We start from the raw sequence: 25,312 nt of genomic DNA, 5'->3' as shown, positions 1-25,312 counted from the left end.
GAGAGGCCCGTGGGCAGAGGGAGGGTTGACCCCACGTATCAGTGTCCCGCGGCTCTGAACCACAGAATCTGGGCGGCTCTAAACAGCAGAAACTGCTCTGTCCATCCTGGGGCCTGAAGTCCACTGAGGGGACACAGGTGTCAGCCGAGCCACACCCCCCGGAGGTGCCCATCCCTGTGTCCTCCAGCCTCCGGGGTCCGTGGCGTCCCTGGGCTGTGGCCACAGCCCTGCAGCCTCTGTCCTCACACGGCTTCTCCCCCACGTGTCCATGACTCTCCTCTCTTTCTTGGGAGGGTCTTGTCACTGGATTTGGGGGCTGCCCGCGTAAGCCCGGATGCTCTGCTATCAAGACCCTGAGGTTAAACCCGCAGTGTGTGGGTCTGCAGTGAACATGGCGGCCTGTGGCACCCGCCCGCTGAGCTGCAGGGAGACGTCGGCCCACGGCCCATTTCAATAGAAACTAAAACTCAAGATTTTTGTATCAGATCTCCCAACGCATATTTTTAAACTCTGCAAAGCCCAATGTAAGACATTCCCTGGGATACCAGCCGCGGGAAACGAGGTCGGCAGTGGCCGTGCCGACTGGGACTGGTGAGCTGGGCGCAGTTCTGAGTCTGCGTGGTTAGGCTGGACCAGACCCACCATGCATGGTTCCGTGTCCCCAGCTGGTCCATGAGGGGCCGGCGTCCCAGGGTCTTCAAGGTCATGGTTTCCCTACAGCTGCCGCTGGCTCTGGCAGGGGCTTGGCGTCTCCTAGGCAAGTGGAGCCTTCTCCTTCCCCCTCCTGGAGCGTCTCAGCCACCCCAGGACCACGCACTTGTCACAAGCGTTGGTTCTGTCCCTGCTCGGTTGGCAGAGACGCGAGTTTCTTCTGTTTGACTTCCCCTCCAGGCCCCCGTTTCTCTCTGCTCTTCCGCTGTCGTGAGACAGCCCTTCTTCTCCCACGATGTGTATCACCTTCTGTCCTTCATTACAGGTCACTGCCTGCCCCCCACCAGGGTCCCTCCACGGGGTTGCGTAGGTTGCGCACTGCACAACCACACTTGGTAGCCCGCCGTTCCTCCCTCTACTGTATCGTAAGCTCCCTCAGGCATTTGGAAGCCATCTGGGAGAGCCGCGGGTCAGTCACCCCAGATGCAATTTTGAACCAGGGTAACTTTGATTTTCACGACTGAAAACCCAGTTATCCGCCTGCAAAGAGCCCTCCCCCCAGAGTGGCCTCCACAAAGATGCCGCCTCATTAGCAGATGTGGCGTTTACGGAGGCTCTTCTTCTCAGGCGCTTTGCTGACAGTAATTAATTAATCCTCCTCGCGAAGCTGAAAGGCAGGTAAATACCAGGCTGTCACTCAGCGGGAAGGGAAAGAGGACGGGGTGTGCGGCAGATGTCGCCAGGTGGGACCGGAGGACCTGCCCCCGCAAGCGGCCCCCCTGAGCTGTGTCCTGGCCCTTCCTGCCCTCGCTGCAGCTCCCGCCCCGGCCCCCCAGGCAGCGGGCGGCCCATGACCACAGCTGAACTCCAGCTCAGAGGCCGGGCTTCTGGTGGTGTCTGGTCCTCGCGGGAGATGGGGCCGCGTGCAAGGGCGAAGCCGCACCTGCTTCCCCGGGGAATCCCTCACCATCTGCAGTCACGCTGCTGCCCAAAGAGGTCACCCGAGAGCCCGCGTCCTCGGGTCCCTCTGCTCTCTGGCCTCACCGTGTATGTGCCCCCACTTCTCCAGGCTCACATCCCAGGGCCTCAGCACTGCCCGCGCCCGTCCCCCTGACACCCGCTGGCCCCCCACCTCCTCCCGCTCATTGCCCAGGGCAATCTACAGTGATACCCTATTTAAAACTGCCACCCCGAGTCAGCCTTACCTCGCTCTCTTTCCCGCACGGTACGTGCCCCCTTCTGACATACCTGCCTCACGTGTTCGTGTCTGACCCCCACTGTCTCAGGGCCACCTGTACTGCTGTGTAGGTTGCACACTGCACCACAGTACCCCGTAGCCTCTCTCGTCCTTCCAACAGATCCTAAGCTCTCTGAGGCATGGATTTTTTTTAAATTTATGAATGTATCCCAGTTGGTTAGAGCAGGGCATGGCACCTAATTGGTGCTCAAATGAGTGCCTCTAAGCCTACGTTCCACAGGAGCAGGAAGGAGGGGCAGGGAGGGGAGCCGGCGGAGGGAGGGGCCGAGCCGTGAAGCAGGGCAGCGGCAGAGGCCGCCTTTCGGGGGGCGTCAGACGGGGCCCAGATGGTGTTTCTGTCCCTAGGGTCAGGCAGGCATCGGGGTGGGCTGCTGCAGGAAGGGGAGGGCGAGGCCCCAGGCCGGGCAGATCTGCGACCCGACTCGCCCTGGGCTCCTGGGGCCGACGCCCTTGCCCTGCGGGCCAGCCGGCTGGCGGGGGGGGGGGGGGGGGGGGGGGGGTGTTCCTGACGTCACCCTCCCCGGGGCGCAGGCTGGGGGTCCCCGCACCCCCGCCCTTCCTCACAGGCTGCGCCCCCCGCAGGGCTGAACCCGCGCTGTCGCGGATCCGGGAGGACCGCCGGCGCATCGTCCTGCCGGCCATCGACAACATCAAGTACGACACGTTCGAGGTGCAGCAGTACGCAAGCGCGGCCCACGGCTACAACTGGGGCCTCTGGTGCATGTACATCATCCCGCCGCAGGACTGGCTGGACCGCGGCGACGAGGCCGCGCCCATCAGGTGAGGCCCCGCGGGCTCGGGCGGGGCCGCTGCAGCTGGGGGCCAGAGCGGGACTGGGGTGGGGGGTTCCGGTGGGAGGGGTGGGGCTTGGGGCCAGGCCCCAGCGTGCGGCCTGACCGGTGACCGGGTCAAGGGGGGACAGAAGGAGGGAGACAGAGCCAGACGAGCAGAAAGGAGGAGCCAGGGAAAGAGAAGCAGACACGGACAGAGGACGGGAAACCAGAGAGAGAGCGTGAGGGAGACAGCCGGTGGGAGGCCACGAGACACAGACACGGAGCCGCCCCGCGGGAGCCGCAGGCGTGGGCAGAGGGACCATGAGGCCAACAGGGCTGCGGACAGAGACCCCACAGCTGTCCCTCAATGCACGGATTTATTTAAGTCAGTTCCTAAACATGGAAACAGAGATTTTTACGTGTTAAAATACGCAGATTCCTGCACCTCTTGGGAGGTGGGAAGGCCCACACGGCCGGAGCTGAGAAGGGCTGTGTCTTAACAGGCGTGGGCCTCCAGCGGCCACAGTCCCCACCGCTCCCCGTCACCCCCAGGTCCTCTGCCGCCTGCTGACCCGTGTCCGTCATCAGCTCCAGGCTGCACTTGGCAGCCCCACCCCCATCTGCTGAGCCTGGGAATCCGGGCTTCATAACTAGGTCCTGGGGGTGCAGCCACAGGAGCCTGTCTCCTGCTGACCCCCAGGCGCCCCCTACAGGGGCCTGAGATTTCAGGGGCTGGGAGCTGCCCGCCCCTACTCTGTCCAAACCGGTGGGTCTCTGCCAAAATCCCGCTGAAACAGGTCACTGTGCCCGGGAGCCGCCAAGGCTGTGTGTCATGTGCCTTTACAAGCTCTGTCCCCCAGGAGGGCCTTGCGGGGGCTCCCAAGCACCCAGCCTCTGCTGGCAAGGAGCAGCCTGGACATCCAGCCATGAAGTCAGCGGACACTGGGGTGAATAGCTCGGCCCGAGCCCTGCACCTCACGGATTTTGAGGAAAACAGCGTTGCCAGCACAGAGGGCTGCTCTGAACTGTGAGACCCAGAGTCCCCAGGAGCTGGACCGGCAGCCGCCTCGGGGCCCTGCACCGTCCCGGCGGCCATGTCCTCAGAGACAGGCCCCGATGCTCCGCAGGGAGCAGGAGCTGGGGCTCTGGGGCCTTTGCAGTCGAAACAGGGCGCAGAGCCATCCACGCCCAGAAATGGACCGCCGGGCCCCCGGGCGCGCTCGGAGCACGGAGTGGCAGCTTGAAAGGTATTCTTCATTCAGAATGCACTCGACAATCCCTCGTTAGGAGCAAAGCTCCTAGTGTTTCCCACTTCAGGAGTCCGTGAGGTCAGAGACCCCGGGGAAGCACCTGAATTTTTGGCAAGCTCTGGACGCCCCGGCTGCGTGGGAAGCAGGATTTTCTGGCCCGACTGTCTTGTCTCACACTTTGCTCCTCGCTGGTACGACCTCAGAGCTGTCGGAAAACCTGACCCCAAAACTCCAAGTGAAACACGGTGAAGCTCTAACCAGACGTGACACCAAGGGAGATGAAGGAGACGGACGCGGCCAGCACATCACGGAGACGCCGGCCTCCGCCGGGAGGGAAGCGCCCACGTGGCCGCCAGGAGGAGCCCGGGCCGTTGGGAGGGCCACGCCGGGCGCTGCTGAGAACGCGGGCAGTCAGAGCTCCCACACGAGCCCGGAGGCAGACCTGGCAACACTTCTTCGGGAGAACGTTTGGCGGTTTCTCCTAAAGGTACCAGCACGTCCCACCCGGTGCACTGCCCCGCGGCCATCGGCCTGGAAACCATGGAAGCCTGTGTCCACATGGAAACTCACGCGGACACTCACAGCGGCCGCACCGTTCTCAGCCATGGAAACGCCCGGATGTCGATCACGTGTGCACGGAGAGGCCGAGGGACATCTGCCCGGCTTTCAGCGCAGTTCGTGGAGCCGAAGGGACAAACTGTCGTCCATGTAACAACACGGGTGAGACTCAGGACTGTGGGGCTGGGCCGGCGAGGGGTGCAGGTCGGAGAAATGGCTGGCTTTCCGGGGTGCCGGATGCTGGCTTTGAGCTGGCACTAATTCCTGGAGACCCGGTGTCACGCGGGCCTCCAGGCAGACGACGGGGGGGGGAGGGGGGGACGGGGACTTTGCTCGGGCCCACGGTGGTGGGTCAGGTGGGTTCTCCAGTGGCTGGGGTCACACACTGAAGTTCGGAGCCCTGGGCTGAGCCAGGCCAGCGAGCAGCCTTGAAGCCCGTTGCCCCTCGTCCTTGTCCTCACCGGGAGGACACCCTCCGGCCCCCCGCCTGGACAGGACTTCCCACCACCGCCCGCCGGGCAGACCGTTCGGAAGACACCCTGTGCCGGGCTCCCAGCAGAAGGTGCTCTTGGAGGTCGTACGACCCACCCCCACTGGACAGATTGCTTCCCCGAGCCCCGCGGTGGGTTGGTGCGGGTCCACGCGGGTCTCTCCTGGACAGTGCTCCGCAATCTCTCCCCTCCCGCATCGCAGCTGGGAAGAGCTGCTACCCTTCTGAAGGACTTGCTTGTACGTGGGAAGCCGTGCCGGGGGAGGCTGGTGTTCGAAGGTTTGCTTGAGGAAACTCTCTTGCCGTTCATTGTGCTTGAAGCTCAAGGAAGAGGGAAGAGCGGCCGGGAATGACGTGGCCGGGACTTCCGGGGAAGGGTGTCAGCCCAGCCGGCATGGGCTGCACGGTACGCCGGCCGTGGCGCTGGAACCCGCGCGTGTCCCACGGGCTCGTGGCTGGGCTGGTGCTCCTGTTCCCAGGCCCGGCGCCGGGTCCCACCCGTGTGTCCAGGGGACGGCGAGGGTCCTGTGGGTGTGAGCTGGCTTCCAGCGGGCACGGGGGCCCAGGACGAGCCTCCAGGAAGGGAGACCTTCAGGCCCGCCTGAGGGCCCCTCCCAGCACCTTGCCCCTCCCACAGTCGGAGTGCGGGGAGGGCCCGAATCTCACACACAGACACTTACACCCACACCTGCACACGCGCACACACACACACAGATACACACACATCTGTGCACAGACGCGGACGCACTTCCAGGCGCACACGGCGCGGCTTCTCTAGTCCCCGCGGGGGAGCAGTGACCGTTTACTTTCCGACTTTCTCGCCCGTCTTCTGCGAGGTGATCCTGGGGGTGCTGGGTGGTCCCCACAGCCACGGGCTCGGTGGCTGGTCCTGTCCCGTCACCCAGAGTCACTCCAGCCTCTGCGCGGATGGCCTCCAAGCCGACCTCTGGGCGCGCAGGCCGCTCTGGCTTAGTGCCCGGGACAGACGCCCGCGGTGGGGTCGGCGACAGCAGTCCTAGCCAAGGCTCCCAGGCTGCGGACACTCGCTGCTGTTGGTGTTCACGGGCCGCGGGCAGTCCTGGAGGGACGCCGCGTCCTGCCCTCGCGGTGCCGGCGGAGCAGCCGAGCGCAGGGAAGGCCACACGGCCCGTGGGCTCAGAGCCGGGCCGGCCCTCGCCACCCTCAAGAGCTCTCGGGGCACACGGGGTACTTCTGGCTGTGCAGCCGCGGCTTCAACCTTTCCGAGAGGGCCGGTCCCACCCTCACTGGCCCGGCGTACGCGCAGAATGGCGGCCAGCGGACTGAGCTGTGCCTAGCCACGCGCTCACTCACTGAGCGTGTGCCTGGCCGCACCCCTGAGCGCGTGCCCGATGCCGCAGCAGGCTGGCTCACCAGGACCTTGTCGGTCTCCTAAAGGCCCAAGGGTGCATTTGGGGTCTTCCTTTTATCAGCCCCCCCCCCATGTGGGGCTCCAGAGTTACGAGGCTCAGAGTGTGTGTCCGTGTGTCTGCGCATGTCTGCACGTCTGTTACAAGGCAGGAGCCTCGGTGGGGCCCCCGGCCGTGGGCTGCGCGTGTCACACAACAGCCCGGATGTCGGGATGCCCCGTGACGGCGTCTCCCCCGGACCCCGAGAACCCCTCCGCCACAGCAGCCCGAGCCCGGCTGTGTTCTGTAATCACAGCAAGAGTTTCTCATGCAAATAAACCCGCAGCAGCTGATTCCGCTCCCACCACCGCGTGCGTGTATTTTAAGTTTATTTTGGAACTCTGAGCGATAATAAAAAAATCATTACCACTGTAATAGACTTGGCGGGAGAGCGGCACTTTGATTCACCAGAGATTACCCTGAGATTTTTCATCGCTGTGAAGAAAATGAGAGAGTGTCTGTTGTGCGTCTGTGAATTATAACCTAACCTGTCAAACACGTGCTATTAAAAGTCAAGGCGGCATTAAAGTTTCGTTACCGTTAGATTTGTGGCCAAAATCTAATGACAGCAAATTGAATCTTTGCACAAATAAAACGATAATCGTTTTTAATGCGTCTGTTTTTCTTGGACAACGGATGGGCATTTACTTCTGACTTCCCACTCACGGAGCAGAAGTGCTTCTCTTAAATAGTGATTGAGACCCATTTTTGCTGTTGTTTTGGTGAAGAAGGATGTAGTCTCTGCAGAAGTAGCAGGAGGAGGAGGGAGCGGCTTCAGCCTTCACCTCGGTGCCAGAGCGGCGCTGGGGCCTTTGCTGGCTCCTCTCTGGGCTTCAAAGACCCCAGCCCCTCAGCCTACAAGCAGATCGGCTTTGTCTTTGTTTTGAGGCAAAATCTTCCATCAAAGCTTCGAGGTCCTGCTTCCTTACGGTGTCTAGACTGCGCCTCCTTCTTGCTAGAGACACACTTTGACTTTCTTTTTATCCTTACCGCCTAGAAGACACTCCCTGTTGCCTAAATTCGTGGTGAATGAATGAGTGAGTGAATGCAGGATCCCATCCGCAGGGATGCTGTCTCATTGTGCCCCGATACTCCTGGCGCTCTGTGAGCCCCCTTCCCAGGGACCCACCACACTGGTAGATTTGTGATGCGTGGTAGAAAAAATGTAACTAGCACATAGATGCTTGATTTCACAGATACAGTTTCTGCAGACGAGGCAAGATTCACTGATGGTGTTTCAATGTGTGGGTGTAGATAATTATAGGAATAATAGAACAGGTGGCAGTCCGTGGTCTATAGCTGCACATGTTGTGCACTCTACAACTTCAAGGTGTGTCATGCAGAAAGAGCCCGATATCAATGAGGGTCCATAGCGTCGAGCAGTGCACAACCTATGCCACGGCCCAGTGCAGCCCTGACTCCTGGCATACAGATAGGACAAAATGATGAAGGAGGAAGGCAAGTGACGCAAGCTTGGGAAATGATGTTCAGGGCAATCAAACAACTCGTTAAGTAAACGGATGTCTTTAAAATCCCTTACACTATCTTGCCTGAGTTGAGTGCTGGTTTTTGTCCTCTGTTGATGTTCCTTAGTTAGCGTTTGAACTGGGCCTGTGCTGGGTGCTTTCCCAGGCTCTGGAGGATACAGAGACGACCCCGAGGGGGCCCGCCTGTGTCCTAGAGACGGAGAAGCAGCTGTCCTGAGTCCTGGGCTCTCCCGGCCGCCAGCCTGGTCTGTGCTCAGCACCTGCCACAGGTTGGGGCTCGGGGTCACGAACCTGTGACCTGCTCACGCGCGGTCTCTGCTCCCCGCTAGGACCCCCGCCATGATCGGCTGCTCGTTCGTGGTGGACCGGGAGTACTTTGGGGACATTGGGCTGCTGGACCCGGGCATGGAGGTGTATGGCGGCGAGAACATCGAGCTGGGCATGAGGGTAAGTGGCGCTGTGCGGGGCCGCCAGACCCATCCAGAGAACGGTTGTGCAGACCTGTCAGAGGTGGGGGCGGGTTGGCCTGTGTGCTGCTCATTCCCGGCCAGCGGGAAGGAGGAGTCAGCGTGAGAAGCCACGCCACGTGGGACTGGGGGACACAGCAAAGCATGGTGCTGCGTGTCTGCTCCATCGCGAACGCCGCCCGCTCTCGGTGCGCACGGCACTGAAGGGTGTGTGGAAGCTGCTCGCACGGCACAGGGAACTGAGCGTCCACAGTGGACGCCCGCCCTCGAGCTGTCCCGCCTGCCGTGCACGCGGTTCTAGGGTTGTCTTGTTCGATGTGGAAGGCAGGGGTGCAGATCGGGGTCATGGCACTGGAGGCCCCATGGCTGCTCCTCGTGGGCGTGCAGGCAGCTCGTGCAAAGGTTCCAGGCAGGACTGGGCCCCTGGGGCCCCGCTGGGGAGGGCTTGGGGCTGCACGGGCCGGGGCCCCCCAAGGGAGGCCCCGAGCTGAGATCCACGAGCCTTGGCCCCCACCCCTCCCACCCTCTTCCCAGGGGCCCCTCCTGGTTTCAAACTTCCTCACTTGGCAGCTTGGAGAACTGATGGAAAGTTCTGGAAGAATCTTGGTTGCAAATCAGGGACTCTGGGGTGGCAGAGCTCCTTCTCTCTCTCGGATGCCCGCAGGCGAGGTCCGACCTAGCCCCCTAGGGAGGGCACTTCAGTGCTCAGGGCTTTGGGGAATGTCGGTGGCTGGGAACACAGGTCCCCTCAGGGACAGCGCCCCAGACAGCCCTCAGAACCAGAACTCGACACTTCTGACCAGGCGGCCTTGGAGATCTTAAGCGCTCAGAGAGCCAGCTCCCCGCCAGAGCGGGGGGAGACCCTCTTCAGCCCCTTCCCCAGAGCCCGCGTCTCCTGCAGGGAGCTGGGCCTCATTTACCGCGTGCCGTGAGTGCCGGCGGTGCGCCAGGCCTCCAGCTGCAGAGGGAACAGATGGCTCAGATCCTGCTTCCCTGCAGCTCACCTTCCAGGGAGGAGGTGAGAAGAGAAAGTGTGTCACTTAGTGAGAGGCACCAAAGGGAGAAAGGAGGCGGGGGGGGGGGGCAGGAGTGCAGGGGGGGCAGGAGTGCAGGAGGGCAGGAGTGCAGGGGGGCAGGAGTGCGGGGGGGCAGGAGTGCAGGGGGGCAGGAGTGCAGGGGGGGCAGGAGTGCAGGGGGGGCAGGAGTGCAGGGGGGGCAGGAGTGCAGGAGGGCAGGAGTGCAGGGGGGCAGGAGTGCGGGGGGGCAGGAGTGCAGGGGGGGCAGGAGTGCAGGGGGGGCAGGAGTGCAGGGGGGCAGGAGTGCAGGGGGGGCAGGAGTGCAGGGGGGGCAGGAGTGCAGGGGGGCAGGAGTGCAGGGGGGGCAGGAGTGCAGGGGGGCAGTTTTAAGGATAGCAGTCAGGGAAGCCTCCACCCGGAAGGAACGTCTATAGAAAGACCTCCAGGTGACGCGAGGGGACTGTGGTTGATCCGGGAGGGGACAGTGTTCCAGGCAGAGGGAATGGCGGGTGCAAAGGCCCTGGGGCAGGATCATGTCTGATGTGCCCCAGAAGCAAAGACACGTGTGCAACAGGAGCTGGGGGGGCGGGGAGGAGAGGGTCCGGCTTCTGCTCTGAGGAGCTGGGAGGCATCCGAAGCCCTGAGCAGAGGCTTGGCTTCTGTGTTTCAGGGACCCCTCTGGCCCCTGGCATTCCAGGGTGGAGGGAGTGAGGACAGAAGCAGGGAGGTCAGGGCTTCTGGACCGACGCAGGGAGGTGAGGTGGCGTGGACCGGGGAGGAGGTGGTGAGATCCTGCGTAGTCTGGGTTCATTCTTGAGGAAGCGCCCCCTGCGTTTGCTGGGGGATGGGGTGGGGCTCAGGGAGGTCAGAGCTGCCTCGCCAGCACTTGGCCTGAGTAGCGGGGCAGGAGGAGAGGTCCCAGTAGCGATGGAGACGCGGTAGCCTTGAAAGTCCTGGCTGTCACCTGGAGCCCAGGGGTCACAGAGGCCCGGCTCCCATCCCCACCACGGGACTGGCGTGGGCTCTGACTCTCTGCGGAAGTGGTTTCAAGAAAAAATGGTTCAGTGCAGCATTTTACTCTGAAAAGAAATGAAATTGGGTTTTGATTCGGAGCGGACGGTGCATTTGAAGGCTGGTGTTCACGGTGGGGCTGGGCGGCGGGCTTTCCCTGTGACCTGCAGGGCCAAGGCCGTCACTCCTGAAAACCAATGCGGCTTCCAGGGAACGGGCTGGGCCCTCAGCGCAGGCGTGCTGTTGTGACCCGGTCTCCACGCCCCTGCCTCCCACGGCACTTTGCGCTCCTGCCGCATCCCTTCCCACCCGAGGGCTCTGCCTGAGGGCACGGACGCCTTCCTCCAGCGTTCCAGTCTAACTGGTCAGGGGTCCAGCCATGAGCTGGTTCTGCTCACGTGGCTTGGGAACGGGCTCCTCTCTCATGGGCCGCAGCGTCTGGCCTCGGGGCCCGCTGTGCTTGGCGCCACGAAGCCACAGCCGATGGCCGGGATTCCCTAAACTTGGCTCTGAGCCCAGCCGGGACAGGAGGCCCTCAAGTGTCTGCGACTCTGACTCGGGGGCAGCGGGACAGCCATAAGCGGACAGGGGCGGTGCCCAGGCCTCGGTTCTCAGACTCCGGCTGCACCTCCATCCCCCAGAGCTTCCCTGAAAACGCAGCAGCCTGGGCTCCTCCCCAGAGATTTACACTCAGTGGGGGCGGGGCCCAGGCGTCTGCGTTTCCAGCACATTCTCAGGGGCTGCGGAGGCCCCGGGCCCAGGCAGCCCACCCTGGGAACCAGCCCCAGGCACCCCGCAAACGCCCAGGAGCAGAGCCGGTGGGGGGGTCCTGGCTGGGGCGCGGTGGGCTCACAGTGGAGCCGGGCTGCGCTCTGGTTGGTGTGGGGTTCTGGGGGTTTTGTTTGCTTTTGCCCCTGGAGCCTTGATCCACGGAGACTATTGAAGGCTGGTCCTGAGAACTTGGCACACAGTTTGTTGAAGTCACGCGTTTCTAAACCTATTTGCTCTGAGCGTTTAAGTTAAACCAGGGGCTCTGAGTATTATGGTTATAAATCTAATCCAGTAAGAACACTCACTGCCCCTTTTTCTTTGATTAATGTGTGATTAACTCGGTTGAACAGAGTAAATGCCATTAAACGACAGTCAGCTCCGTTCCTGCCTTGACTTAGTTAAATTCCCTTGAACCTTTGAAAATGACACTTACAAATATAATGTGTTTACTCTCCTGCTTACGCACTTCCAACGTCTGATACCACAGCAGAAACCCCCCCAAGTGCTTGGAACTTTCTAGCGTATCCGACACATTGAACTTCTACCAAACCTCAGGTTCTCCGAAGCGTTTCAGAAATGTTTGCAATGCTATTTAATTCTCTGACACAGTCTAATTTTAAATAGAAAATTTAGAGTCAACCTTCAATCATAGGTGTTAAAAATGGAATCAGGAGGTTACGCTGGCAGATCCTTCAGCATGCCGACTTTCTCAACTGTGTTGATGGTTAAATACGGCTCCTTCGCTAACGATTCCCGAACCTCGTGCGAGGAGCGGGCTCTGTGTGTGCTGTGCTCCGCGCCAGGAGCCCCAGGGAGGCCGCCGCGGGCCTGTGCGCATGCCCACGGGGGTCCTCGGAGCCGTCCGCACGCGCTGCAGACACCCACGGGGCCAGGGAGCCAGGCTGCTGTCCCCCGAGGCTCGGGCTGGGTGTGGGGGGGTGGAGGACAGTGCTGGAGAGGATGCGTCCAGCTAGGGACACATGGACAGCAAGGTGTCCATGCAGGGGCAGCGGGGAGCCCCAAATACTCTCTGCTCCTGTCTCCTTCCAAAGCAAGCTCAGCTGGGCCGAGGGCAGGAGGGTCTGCGCACAGCCCTGAGGACCCCCCCAGGCTCAGAGCAGAGGCCCCTCGAGGGTCCTCCCCAGGGGGCAGGGGGCGTCAAGCCAGCCCAGTGAGACAGGCAGGGAATGTCAGCCTGCGGTGGGAGGAGGCCAGGCAGGGGCTGTGCCGTGGCTTCAGAGGGCCCAGCAGGGTCGGGCAGAAGCCGGCCTGAAGGACCGGACCGGGAGGGAGAAACAGGGCAGAGAGATCCAGGCATGAGGACTCATGGGGCCGACTCGAAACCGAGTGGCTCAGCTTTCGGCCCGAGACCCCCCCGGCCCGCGGTCACACAAGTCACCTCGTTCCAGGTGCCGTGCGTCTCTGCTCCCTCCTGGCTCACTGTGTCTGACCGCAGCCCAGGGAGCAGCTTCTGCCGGTCGGGGCGCCCAGCCCAGCCCCAGGCCTCACGCGGGGGCCCCACACTCGGTCCCTGGCCAGCCGTGCACTCAGAGCTCCAGCCCCACGCACACCAGCCAGTCTCCGCTCCTTCTGAATGGTGGGGAACCATATACACTTTTACCTTTTGAATAACGTACCTCCCGTTTCTGTGAGTTCGGGAGACAGGGAAGATCTCACCCATGGTGTTGACTGGACCCCTCCTTTGTCGCTTCATCCGCTACAGTGGGCTTGGATCTGGGCGGCTGGGGGGCACGACCCAGGAGGCACAGCCCCACCCCTGCTTGAGGACTGAACGTGCAGCCCCACCCTCAAGTAGTGTCCAAGGGACGGAGCTCCGGGATAGAGTATCGTGCCCAACGCCCAGGGTGCTCGGAGGTGCAGAAGGGCAGAGACGCGCTCAGCCCAGCTGCCCCCAAACTCCAACATCAGAATCCCCTGGAGGCCTTGTTGAAACCCAGACCGCCGCCCGGGCCCACCCCAGCTTCTGATTCAGCGGGTCTGAGCGGCCGACCGCCCGCGTCTCCGAGGTGCCCCAGAAAGGCTGCTGCTGCTGGGCCGGGGACCACACGTTGAGATCCACCCGTTTGGAAGCAAGGAAACCATTTTTTCCCTCTGTGTTTGTTTGGGGCGTTCAACACGTGCAGGGAAACAAATGGCAGGAGCTTGGAACGGAAGCCCAGCTCGGAAGTTGCCGTGGGTCTGGCCCCGGGAACGGAACACGGAAGCAGCTGTCTTAGAACATGTGTGTGTGCACAGGTCATCCCGGGGAGGGGCGCTTCCCTGCCAACAACGCACGAATCGAGCCCAGCTGAGCCCTGGGAGAGGGGCTTGCCTTTCAAGCTAAGCGCAGGCCATTCTGCCCCTGGAGTGGGGTCGCTCCCGCAGAGCGGGGGGTCCGTGTGACAAGAGGAAGACATGAGCCGTGGCTGCACTGAGCCCAGGCTGGAGGGGCATCGAGCAGATTGTAAATGTTTTACGTTACGTTCAGATGCAGAGTCTCTAGACGTCACACCACGGTTTTCTTCCGAGTGAACGTGAAGCCCGGGTTGTCTGCGGCAGGACGTTCTGCACTCCCGGAAGAAAGATGGCGGCTGGGCACCTGGCGAGATGTCCTGTGGGGCTGGAGGCCTGGGCCGGGAGGCTGGGTCTGTTCACCTCTCCTCTTGATAGCCTCATCTTCGCAGTACAGCCCTGCCCCGTGCCTGGACAGACGTACAGCCCTGCCCCGTGCCTGGACAGACGTACAGCCCTGCCCCGTGCCTGGACAGACGTACAGCCCTGCACCGTGCCTGGACAGACGTACAGCCCTGCACCGTGCCTGGACAGACGTACAGCCCTGCCCCGTGCCTGGACAGACGTACAGCCCTGCCCCGTGCCTGGACAGACGTACAGCCCTGCACCGTGCCTGGACAGACATATAGCCCTGCCCCGTGTCTGGACAGACAGGCCGGTCGTCTGGACTCATGCAGGTGGATGGATGGTAGATGGATGGGTGGATGAGTGGACAGGTGGGTGGATAGATGGACGGATGGTAAACGGACGGATGGATGGATGGATGGCTTGACGGGTGAACAAACGGATGGTGGATGGACAGGTGGAGGGAGGACGTGGGGAGGACGTGTCCATACGAGGGCTTATGGCACACTCTCAGTCAGGCAGCTACTGCAGAAACAGTGTCAGCAGGAGCTGAGGGCCATGCTCGGAACACCCTTCCTGCCCGAGCTCACGTCCGCACACACGGAAACGCACCCCAGCCTTAACTCGGCTGACTTCCTTTGCATACACCGTGACGCGGCCCGGAGCCGGGAATTATTCTTGTCCCCGAAACCCCCTGCTGTGTCACCTGCAAACCCTGTGAGAAAGAGGTGCGGATCCTGGGCAGGTCACGGATGAAACCTACTTGCTTCTGTTCTGACACTGGCTGGGAAGGCGCCAGGCCTACGTCCCATCGGGTCTACAAATCCCAGGGCCTTTGTGCAGCACTGCTGCCCGAGTGCGACTCCATGGGCCGGACCGGAGAGCAGACAGGCTGCTTCACACCAGGACAGGCTCCTTGGCTGTCGGCTTCCTCTCCCTCGAAGAGCACACTCTGATTTTGCCCGGAGGCCAGACTCTCCCTCCCCCACTGCAGCCGTGGAGTAGCGGTAGGGGCGGCCGCTGGGGGAATGGGGCCCATGGCCCTACGGTCGGTCCGAGTCCCCGGGCAGCTGCCCGCCCTGTCGTTACTCAGGTGTGGTGAGGCCGGCGTGTGAGGACTCCGCAGCCACCGAGAAGAGTGTGTTCCTCGTGGGCCCAGAGGAGGGACACGCCAGACTACGCGGGGCATTCGGGGAGGTGGCAGCGTTGCTCAGGGTCGGAGGTGGGGGCCGAGGGGGCTGGGTGGTTTGCACAAAGGAGCCCCCCAGGAATCGGCTAGTCCCAGGAGGGGCAGCCCCTCCAGGGGCAGCGAGGCCCCAAATGTCAAAGCGTCAGATACAGATAGTGAAAGACGTGGTTAATACCTGGGTCCAGCTCCCGTCTTCCCTCCTGAGCCCTGACCCTCTGCGGGCAGTGGACCCACAGACACAGAAGGCTCCTCCCGGCCCGCCCTGTCCGTGCAACGCAGGACCGGCCCCCCCGAACGAGCCATCATGACGTCATGGCCGTGTCCAGCTGAGCACCCCAGAATCAACCCCCTCTTCTGCACACCCCCGCGGGGGCCACCTTGCCTCCTGAACAGTCCTGGTAGAACTGCATTTCCAGGGCTGCTGGGCTGGCCTGCTTTTGTGGCCCAAGCTGTGGGGAGTTGGGACGTGAATGGGAGCTTGGCCCGTGCAGTGTTCCCCCCCACGGCTCTCCGCAAGGTGACAATGCAGATTCCGATGGAGGGGGACCGGGGGCCTGACCGTCTGCCCTGCTCCAGGCCCAGGCTGCTCTGAGTGTCCAGGAGCTGCCGTGCTCTGCCCCTCTCCAGCTTCGACACCAGCCGGTCCTCCCGTGGACCCCCCTCCCGCAGCACCGTCAGGAGTTCCCTTTGGCCAGAGCTGGTGGCCACCCCGTCTTCCCAGAGAGGTGGTGAGGCCCGCGGGCTCTACTGTGAGTCAGGGGAGCAGGCGTCTGGACCCCTACTCCTCTCCGTCCCCTGCTGAGACCACGGTGATGCTGCGTGGGGCCAACTTGGGAGGCCTTGAGAGTCACGGCGCGTCCTCCCCACAGTCTCTGATGAGGCCCCTTCCTGCGGCGGAAGCACTGCCCTTCGAAGAGGGGGCACGGCACAAAAGTGTCTGTTTGATCATGGCAGTGGCGCGGGGAGCTCGGAGAAGTGAGCAGAGACCGGGCCCTTGCTGGCGGGGGTGTTGGGCACACGCGGGCGTGCGGGCAGCTGCGACGGCCGGGCCCCCACGATGCTCAGTGCCGGCTCCGTGGGCTCACTCTGCCCCGCCGTGGCGGTGAGCGCAGGCTGACCTCCGTACCCGGAGCAGCCGCTCCCCGGCTCCTGTGCTGACGCGTCACAGGGTCGGGTGTTCAAGGAGTAGGTCTCGCCTGCGAGGGCAGAGGACAGCTCCGGAACCCCCTTCAGACACCGGCTCCGGCATCCGAGGAGCTCTGCCCTGGGGGGGGCCCAGGGCGTCCCCCGCCCCTGAGCAGCTGCCTGCAGACCTGACACCTGGTTCCCCCTTCGTGTTTGCTCTTGCTGTTTGGGTGCCAATTAACCCAGTTGATTGAGATAATTAGTGGCTGAGGCGTGCGGAGGGTGTGACAGTCACATTCATCTCCTGTGACTGTGCCCTTCCGCTCTGGGTGAAGAGGCAGCTTTGGGGGTCATGCAGTAGTTCCAGCTCCCTGCCCCCCCTCCCCCCAGGAAGCCGCTGTATGTCCTTGGACCCGTCTCGTGACCGCTCGGTGCCTCGGTCATGAGAACGAAGTTAACCCCCACTGTACCTCCCAGCACCACTCCCTAGTCCAGCTTCCTCCGCAACAGAAAACCCGCTAAGGGGGCTGGACCGGATGGGGATCCTGGCCTCTCACAAAGCACACGGCTGATAAGCTCTAACTTTCCATCCGTCGTCCTTAGGGTATAGACCTCAAGCCTCATGTGTGTTGCCTCATGGCCACAAGATTGTTGCCAGCCCTCCAGACCGCGTGTCCATAAATCATAGCTTTCCTAAAGCCCCACCCTGGGACTTCTGCTTTCATCTCATTGGCCAGAACGGTCTGCCATGGCCCCCTCTAGCCGCGGGGGGTGGGGGGAGGGGGATGTGAGGTCTGTGATGCGACTTGAGTCAGGGTCTGGAGCCATGGCACCATCACCACCAAGTGGAAATGCCCCCACTGACCCTGCCTCACTCCTGCCCGCACAGAACTTGCCCGCACGGTGATGCCCAGAACCCCCGGACCAAGCTCACCTGCTTACTTCCCGCACACTCTGTCCTGGGTCGGTGGCCACGCAGCATCCTGCCACGGCACCCTTCCCTCCCTCCGAGGCCAATTTTACCCGAGAAAGGGATGGCGATCTGAAGGGGTCCTGAACTCCCCCACGAAGCCCCACACGAGCCGTCCTCACGTGACTAAAGCTTGAGGCCGCTGAGCCAGAACGGGCAAGGCCTTTCCAGCCATCCTGTCCCATGGCTGCGCTAGCCAAACGCGGCTGCATGAATCATTTCCAAAGTAATTAACATCTAATAAGGTAAAGACGCCGGCTCCACGGCCACGGCAGCCACATTTCAAGGGCGCGGTGGCCACACGTGTCTGTGGCTACCATACTGGCCGCCCAGGTCCTGTGGGAAGTCCTGCCGGGCACCGCGGGGCTAGCAGCTGCTAACAAATTCCCAAGAGGGATTCATTCACTCCTGGAACAACTGTTTCCTGAGCGGCGGCCGTGTATGGGCTGTGTTCTGAGTGTGGCAGGCAGGGCGGTGGTCCTGGAGCTCACACGTTAGTGGGATGGACAGACCAGCGCAGCGAGGAGGTCTGAGGGGCTGCACTTTCAGATGGGAGGGTGAGGAGGGAACCATGAAGGGGTGGCATCGCAGCGAAGGCTTGCAGCGGCCTGGCTCAGAGATCTGGGGAGGGCGTTCCCCCAGAGGGAGGAGCTGGTGCACAGGCCCTGGGGGCGGGGCAGGGAGGGCAGAGGGAGAGTGCCTCGAGGGTGGGGAGCCCTGGGAGCACAGGGAAGGGACAGCAGCTGAGGTGTGGCGGCCCCTCCAGAGACCCACGGTGGTGGCGGCCGCAGGAGCTGTGCAGGAAGCGCGGTGCTGTCCCTGCAAGGCTGCAGGCCTCCCACTATCGCACCTCCATGTTTGCCTTCTGGAAGATTCCTGGCTCACCACGGGTGCACCTGCGTTTCCAGCCTCCTGGCAGTCCGGCCGGGGGCTTGTGAGCTGAAGTGGTGGAAGTCCCCCCAGGCTGGCTGCACGGAAGCCCCCGCGTCCTCCCGGAGCCAGGCTGTGGAAGCAGGACACAGTGTAGGCCACTCGTCATGGTGAAGGAGCTGCCCCCGGGCTCTGTGCAGGGGCTGCAGAGGGGTGGTCCCCGGGCGGGCGGGCTGGGAGCCCGGCAGGGGGAGCCGGTGGTGGCTGTGTGCTGGGAATGCATGCCGCGGCGAGCCCAGACCTCCCCCCCCCCCATGCAGGGCGTCCGACTGCCCAGATATGACTTGTTCCGGCTGTGGTGGTGTCGGGAGGGCCCCCAATCCTCAGCTGTGAGATTCCCCCTTTCCTCTGCTTCCCGAAGGGGAAGTTGGGCACAGGAGGAGGCAGGGACCCGCTGTCATGTAGTGAGGAAGGGCAGCCCCAGAAGGGTGTCAGGATGGTCAGGCCGTGCCCTGAGACAAGACAGACCAGGGCACGCATCGAAGGGGATCGTGGTTGAGGGTCTTTGGGGGATTTTGTCTTTGAGGAGGCAGCTGTAGGCCGCTTTCTTCAGCCTCAGATCGTGTGTGTTTGGGGCGCCTGACCAAGCGCTTGTGTGGTAAGTGCTGGGTCGGGGGTGTGCTCTTTACAGATTAGATTGCAGGTTTGTCCCTCCGGCTGGGGGGCAGCTGCTGGTGTGTAAGCCCCCGGGGCCAGGCCCCCTGCACCAGGCAGCCCTGGGGGGATGAAATTTGGTAGGAAACCCCAAAGGGGAGGCAGCCATGTGCCCGGGCTCGGGGGCACTTAGCCCGAGGCCATGGCTCCCCTTGGGCTGTCTTCCCTGGAACAAAACCCCAGGCCGGGTCCTCTGGAAGGTGTGTCCTGGGGCCTGTGAGCAGGGGCGCGGGCCACCCAGCAGCCACGTGTCCCCCACAGGTGTGGCAGTGCGGCGGCAGCATGGAGGTGCTGCCCTGCTCCCGCGTGGCCCACATCGAGCGCACCAAGAAGCCCTACAACAATGACATCGACTACTACGCCAAGCGCAACGCCCTGCGGGCAGCCGAGGTGTGGATGGACAGCTTCAAGTCCCACGTGTACATGGCCTGGAACATCCCCATGACCGTAAGCGGCGCAGCTGGGGAGCCGGGGAGGGCGGGGCCGCGGAGGCGGGGGCGGGGGCGGGGCCGAGCCAGGCCGGGGCGCAGGCGCACCCGACAGCAGCCTGGGGCCACCCCTGCCCAGAGCGGGGCGGTCTGGGAGAGGGCTCCCCGAATGCCGGCCCAGCCAGTCAGGAGCCCACGCTTTTTGGTGGATGTTTTGCTGGCAAAAGGTGCTGCCGATGGCCGCAAGTGAGGGTTGGCTCTTCCCCACTTCTGCGCACTGCGCCGACCCCGCCCACCAAGAACTGCACCCACAAATGTGTGGGCAAGGCAGCGCGTCCGCCGCGTGGCCGGTTCCGGGGTGCTCACTGCCCGCCAGCGCCCACGACGTGCGTGGGGTCGGCTTGGGTTCCGTGGTCAGATACACGGGATAGAAAGTCCAGCCCTTCGGCCTTTTTAAAGTGGGCCGTCCCCAGTGCTGAGCGCACCCGCAGAGCCCCACAACCACTCGCACCACCTAGTTCCCCAGACAGCACCCCGAAAAGAGTCGCTGTGCCCAAGGGGCGGCTGACTCCCCAGGCCTCAGGAACCACGAGCCGGCCGTCTTTGGGTGTGCGTGTTCGGGACGCCTCCCGTGAACAGAATGCGACAGTGTCCCCCTGTTGTGCGGGCTCCTATGCCATGCACCCCGTTCTCAAGGTCCGTCCAGTTGTCGCAGACATCAGCGCCTCTGCCTTTCCGTGGCCGACTCACATTCCAGGGTGTGGACAGGATGCAGTCGGTTTACCCCTCCCCTGCTGCGGACCCCTGGGGTGCTCCCTGCCGCTTTGGTTCCCGTCCATGCGGTTTGACCCACACCTAGTTAGGAGCTGCCATTTGTGTTTTTTATTTCCTTTGTGATTAACTAATTTCCATAAATAGCCCACAGTCTGGTTTTTCTTGGGCACTTAGAAGACCCGCTCCCGGCCTCCATGACAGTAATGAGAGCAGGTGCAGAGGCCCCTTGGGTGGGGCACTGTCCAGGCCGCCGGGCGCCCCCCCACCACACCCGCTCAGGAACCAGCCTTCACTCGCATGCTGCTTCCCCGGCCACGGGGGGGTGCGGGGCTCCAGGTCCCCCGGGTGCACGCATCCTGGAAACGATTTTAACATCAGCCCACAGTAAGAGCTCAGTCTCGAGTCAGACCGTGCGCACAGCTGTGCGCCTGTCCGTGTGCTCACCTGTCAACACACAGAGCTTCAGACATGTAGAGAAGATACCCAGGCAGCACTTACATCTGTTATGTGCACTTCTCTCTGCACCTAAACCAGTGCTCCGCCCCCTGGCAGGACGTGCTCGGCGTTTGGGTAACGCTGCTGGAGCGCCAGGCTGGGCCCCGGCTCCCAGGACCCCTCTGAGGAGGGAGCAGGGGCCCCTCAAGCCCCCTCCTTCCCCACACAAGGCGTTTCCAGCCGATGAGGAACGCCATGGAAACGCACACACGTTTATCCGACACGGAAGGAAGGCTCACCGGCTCTCGTAAAGCCTCAATGTCTGCCAAGGGAACTGATTCCGGAAACGTCCCCATTACTACTAGAAGGGGAACCTGGGCGCTCTCCCCGTGGGCCTGCAGGCTGCATGCGTGAGGGGCTCCCAGCCAGCGCCTGGCAGATGCCCTCCCACATCTCATTCTCAGGGCCCTCTGGGGACCTTGCACGCCCACGACTCACCCATCCTCATGTGAAGGCTGGGAGGGGCTTCTCTGTGGCCTTGCCCACCACGCAGGTGAGGGGAGAGGGGCTCCCGAGGGCAGCACACCTTCCCGCCTGGCCTGGCTGGCTGTCCACAGTCGATAGTGGAGCCGTGGGCCCCCTGGCCAGGGGAAGGCGCTTGCTCAAACCCGCTCACACCCACAAAGGGCTTGGTGCCCATCGTGGCATCAAGGGCCTCAAGGCCACCCTCAGGTTCAGCGTTGGGCTAGAAGGACCCGGAACTCAGCAAAGCTGTTGTGCTCAGGGTTACGGGTTCTTGCAGTGAGGGATACAGACCGCCCGGAGGCGGACAGAGAGCACTTACCTCTCGCGTGAGGCCGTGTGACACTGTGCACGGCATGCCACCAACCCGGGACACCCACCAGAGCCTCAGTTTCTCCTGAGGGCTCGTCCACCTACACATGGCCAGCCTCCCACGGGGCTGACCTTAGTCTCTAGCCGCTGCAGAAGGCAAGCTGACAGCCCACCACAGCCCCAAGCCCCCCATACTTTACCCTGCAGCCTAGACCGTCCCGCTCAGATCCCAGGTCACCAACAACACTTTAATCAGGCAGGATGTTCCAAGGGCTTAGAGGTCACCTCCCAGGGCTGGGCCAAGGGCAGGTCTTTTGTTTGGAGTGTGCAGGTTATGGACAAGCCAGCCCACCGCCAGGGGCCACCTGTCCATACTGGGGCAGAGCAGGCAGGCTGGAGAAGCAGGCCCTTCCCATCTGGAACAGCCAAGCTGGACCTCCAAGGGTCCTGGGGGAGGGGCAGGAGGAGGCCCCTAGTCACGCCCAGAGGGGTGGGGCTGCTCCCCCGTCTTAGGCGGAGACCTGGGTCGTGGGGACTCAGCAGCGCCAGCTCCCTTCCTGCCTCACTTCCCACCTTCCAGAATCCAGGGGTGGACTTCGGGGACGTGTCCGAGCGGTTGGCCCTGCGCCAGCGGCTGAAATGCCGCAGCTTCCAGTGGTACCTGGAGAACGTGTACCCGGAGATGAGGACCTACAACGACACCCTCACGTACGGAGAGGTACCGCCTCCACCGGGAGGGCCCCGCAGCCCGCACCCTCACCCGTACCCACGTGCGCGCTCACGGGCCTAGACGGCAGCGTGCGCAGGCACGTTCACACGTACCTGGCGCCGAGCAGAGGAGCAGCCAGGCTCACAGCCGTGTACGTGCACACAGAAGGTGCGGAGACGCATTTACACGCGCGTGTGCACAAACACGAGTGTGCACATATTCACGCACATGCATGTGGAAACACGAGTACGTTAGAATCTGTACGCACGTGTGTACAAGTGCACAGACGTGAAAGTACACGTTTGCACAGTTTTGCTCGTGTGCACACACACAGCGACTGATACAGCCTCACTCGTGTCCACAAACCCAACGGTTTCTGCCTGTACGCTGAGACGTGCAGACCACCTGTCACGTGCCCCTCGGACGGACGCCCTGACGCACTCACGTAAACGTGGTCGCGTTCGGAAGCCACAGTGCAGGCGTGTAAGTGCAAACAACACGCACACGCGGGCACAGGTACATGGGCTGCACGGAGACTCGCACTCCGCACCAGCCCTCACGTGCACCGGCACACACAGGTCTCTTCCGAGCTGGTGAGAGGGCGCTGCCCCCCCCCCCCCACTGTCACCCTGGTCTGTGCTGGCGGGGAGGGCGGCCTCCCTTCCCTCGGGGCTCCCGCTGTTCCAGGGGAACCCAAGCCCCCCACCCTGTGTGGAAGGAACGCGTGCACACCGGCCCTGGGCTAGCGCTCAGCGCGAGGCTGGGAGAAGGGGTCCTGGGGGTGGACAGTCCTGGCTGGCCTAGCCATTCCTTCAGCTCACACTTTCCCGAGGTGCTGGCCACCCAGCCGGCCCCTCTGCCCCGAGTGGGGACGGGGTGGCCTTGCCCTGGCCTCTGGGACCCCCCCCCCCAACCATGGGGTTTCTCCTTCGGTTTCTGGCTGTAGGTGAGAAACAGCAAAGCCAGCGGCTACTGCCTGGACCAGGGAGCAGAAGACGATGACCGCGCCATCCTCTACCCCTGCCATGGGATGTCCTCCCAGGTAGGGGTGCGGCAGGCTGTGAGCGGGCTCTCGGGGATGGTGTGGGGACACGCAGGGAGACCCCCGCCCCGGGTAGATTAAGAGCAGGGCTTCTGGTGCCAAACAGGCCTTGGGCAGCTCGCGTCACATTGCTTGCCTCAGTCCCCATCCTTCAGATGGGGCAGTATTGGTCCTTGTCAGGCCTGTGGTGTGGATGGAACCTGGAAGTGTTACTTGGAAGAAGGGTTACCGCTGCTTCTTACTGACTGAGCTCCTCCCCAGTGCTGGGGGCTTTAAGAATGTCTGCACCCATGTCCAGACCCCAGGCCCGTGGAACCAGGGGCGCGGGGGCAGGTGGTCTTCAGAGCTCGGGTGACACTGGTGGGCAGCCCCCCCATGTGGAGCCAGGACTCTGGTCCCAGCCAATCCCCTGCTGATAAAGGCGACACTTCTTAACGAGCGTGGGTGTTGTTTAAATCAAGCCCCAGAGCACTTCCCCCAAATGACCTCGGCTCCCTTCCAAGCACTCCCTCGGGCTGAGCCTCGCCCAGGGATGTCCACCCAGTGGAAACCCGCAGGGACCAGTGCCAGCCCCCACACTGAGAAGCTGCCCCGTCCACACGGCCCGCCCGGTGGTGTATCGCAGGTGTGAGGGCCAAGACTGTGACGCGGGAGCAGAGGGTGGCTGCCCCCCCCACCTCCCGCAGCCTCGTCCCAGGACCCCCGCTCGGCCTCTCCCGTTGAAAGCGAAGACAGAATCACCCGTCGGGAGTGAAACATGGCCTCCGGGAGGAAATCCAGTCTCCTGGGCTTGTCAGACACCATGGACGATTCTCTGGCTGGCACCCCACGTGAGGGACCACTTGCTGCTGGGTGTCTCTGAACACACCCAACAAGCAGCCACGGGAGGTGACCAGGTGGACTGAGGTTCATCCCAGTCCTGCGGTGAGAGAGGAGATGCCACAAACCACGTGGCCTGAGAGACCCCGCTAGACATGGCTCACACACGTGCAGTTTGGGCTCGTGCAGCACCGGCCGGCGCTCACCCGGCTGGCGAGCCGTGCTGGCCATCAGCTCAGGGGGGCCTCGGACCCTCCCATGTGGCCTCTCCCCAGGCTGCCCAGTTCTGAGGGCAGGCATCCCAGGAGAACCAGATGTGTCATGACCGTGTACGGCCAGCCTCGGGAGTCAGGCAGCGCACGTCCGTGATGCTCCCACACTCCCCAGAAAGATCCAGGGCAGATTGTGGACCCCGGCCTGGGGGTCTCAGTCACTGCTACGGCGCGTGCAGGTGGCAGGCAGCGTTGCAGCTCCTGTTCCCAGAGGACTCCAGTGGGGAGCCGCTGGCGTATTCAGGCCGCGTGCGTGCACGCTCGTACGGGAGGGAGAGAGGGACGGGGCAAGGCGAGGGGAGAGGCGCACTAACACCTGCTTGTCTGCGGGGTCGGCGCTCCTTCTAAGCACTCCTGCGTCCTGTCCCCTGGGTCCTCACTGCCCGGCAGGCGCTGTCAGGACCCCTGCTTACAGATGAGCATCCCAGACACAGAGAGGTGACGTGACTTGCCCAAGGCCACACAGCTGGAAATGGCAGGAATCTAGGACTGGTTTCCGTCATGAGCTCACGAACATTTGCTTGTTATTCACATGGTGTTTTGCAAACGGCATGCACTTGGGGTTGCTCTGCACGTGGAAATCAGTGTTCACCTCATGGGTGTTCGAGGGCAGATGGAGCACCCTAAGGGCGTGTGTGAAATTCTCCTGCTCTGGGCCCAGAGGCCGGGCCCCGGGGGCCGGGTCGGAGCATAGTTCTGGAAAGGGGTCTAAGGCGGTCCTGCCAGGGGAATCTTGGGGGAAGGAATGGGGCCAGGAGAGCAGGGCCGTCTGGAGGGCATCCCAGCTGGGCTCTCTGTGCGCCCCTGGGCCTGGCCCCCCAAGGAAGCTGTGGTGAGCGGGCTGGTAGGGAACCCCCTCCGTTCCCTGACACCCGGCCCCTGCCCGCGGTCCTCTCTCAGCTGGTGCGGTACAGCGCAGAGGGGCTGCTGCAGCTGGGCCCCCTGGGCTCCACCGCCTTCCTGCCCGACTCCAAGTGCCTGGTGGACGACGGCAGGACCCGCGTGCCCGCTCTGAAGAAGTGCGAGGACGTGGCCCGGCCTGCACAGCGGCTGTGGGACTTCACCCAGGTCAGCAGGGCTGCCGGGATCCGGGGCCCCCGGGCCAGCCAGTGGGCAGGGGCCCACTGGTCTGGTCACAGCATCGTGGCTGCCCCCACACTCCTGCCTCCTCAGGCCTCCTGGAGGGGGGGTTAGATGGAAAGGACAGGGTGACCCCCATCCAGAAGCCCTCGCTCTCGCCGTGGCTCCTGGCCGAGTTCTGCTGAAATCAGCCCCTCCCCGGCCCTGGGACTGCTGGGACGCTGGGTTAGAAATTCCAGCCCCCAGAGCAAATAT

General features: G+C 63.0%; 1 protein-coding gene across 1 annotated transcript in view; it reads left to right on the top strand.

The window, feature by feature from the left end:
- The window catches only part of GALNT9 (polypeptide N-acetylgalactosaminyltransferase 9), a 69,948-nt gene that overhangs the window by 42,880 nt on the left and 1,756 nt on the right, over nt 1–25,312 (top strand). Inside the window, exons 5-10 of the mRNA XM_026514639.2 lie at nt 2,492–2,689; nt 8,224–8,341; nt 18,926–19,111; nt 21,716–21,853; nt 22,791–22,886; nt 24,878–25,045. Coding sequence (XP_026370424.1) covers nt 2,492–2,689; nt 8,224–8,341; nt 18,926–19,111; nt 21,716–21,853; nt 22,791–22,886; nt 24,878–25,045 — 904 coding nt within the window. The remainder of the gene's footprint in view (nt 1–2,491; nt 2,690–8,223; nt 8,342–18,925; nt 19,112–21,715; nt 21,854–22,790; nt 22,887–24,877; nt 25,046–25,312) is intronic.

This window comes from Ursus arctos, unplaced genomic scaffold (assembly GCF_023065955.2).
Source record: "Ursus arctos isolate Adak ecotype North America unplaced genomic scaffold, UrsArc2.0 scaffold_34, whole genome shotgun sequence".
In the NCBI taxonomy this organism is placed as follows: Eukaryota; Metazoa; Chordata; class Mammalia; order Carnivora; family Ursidae; genus Ursus; species Ursus arctos.
This window is presented reverse-complemented; position numbering and strand designations above follow the sequence as displayed.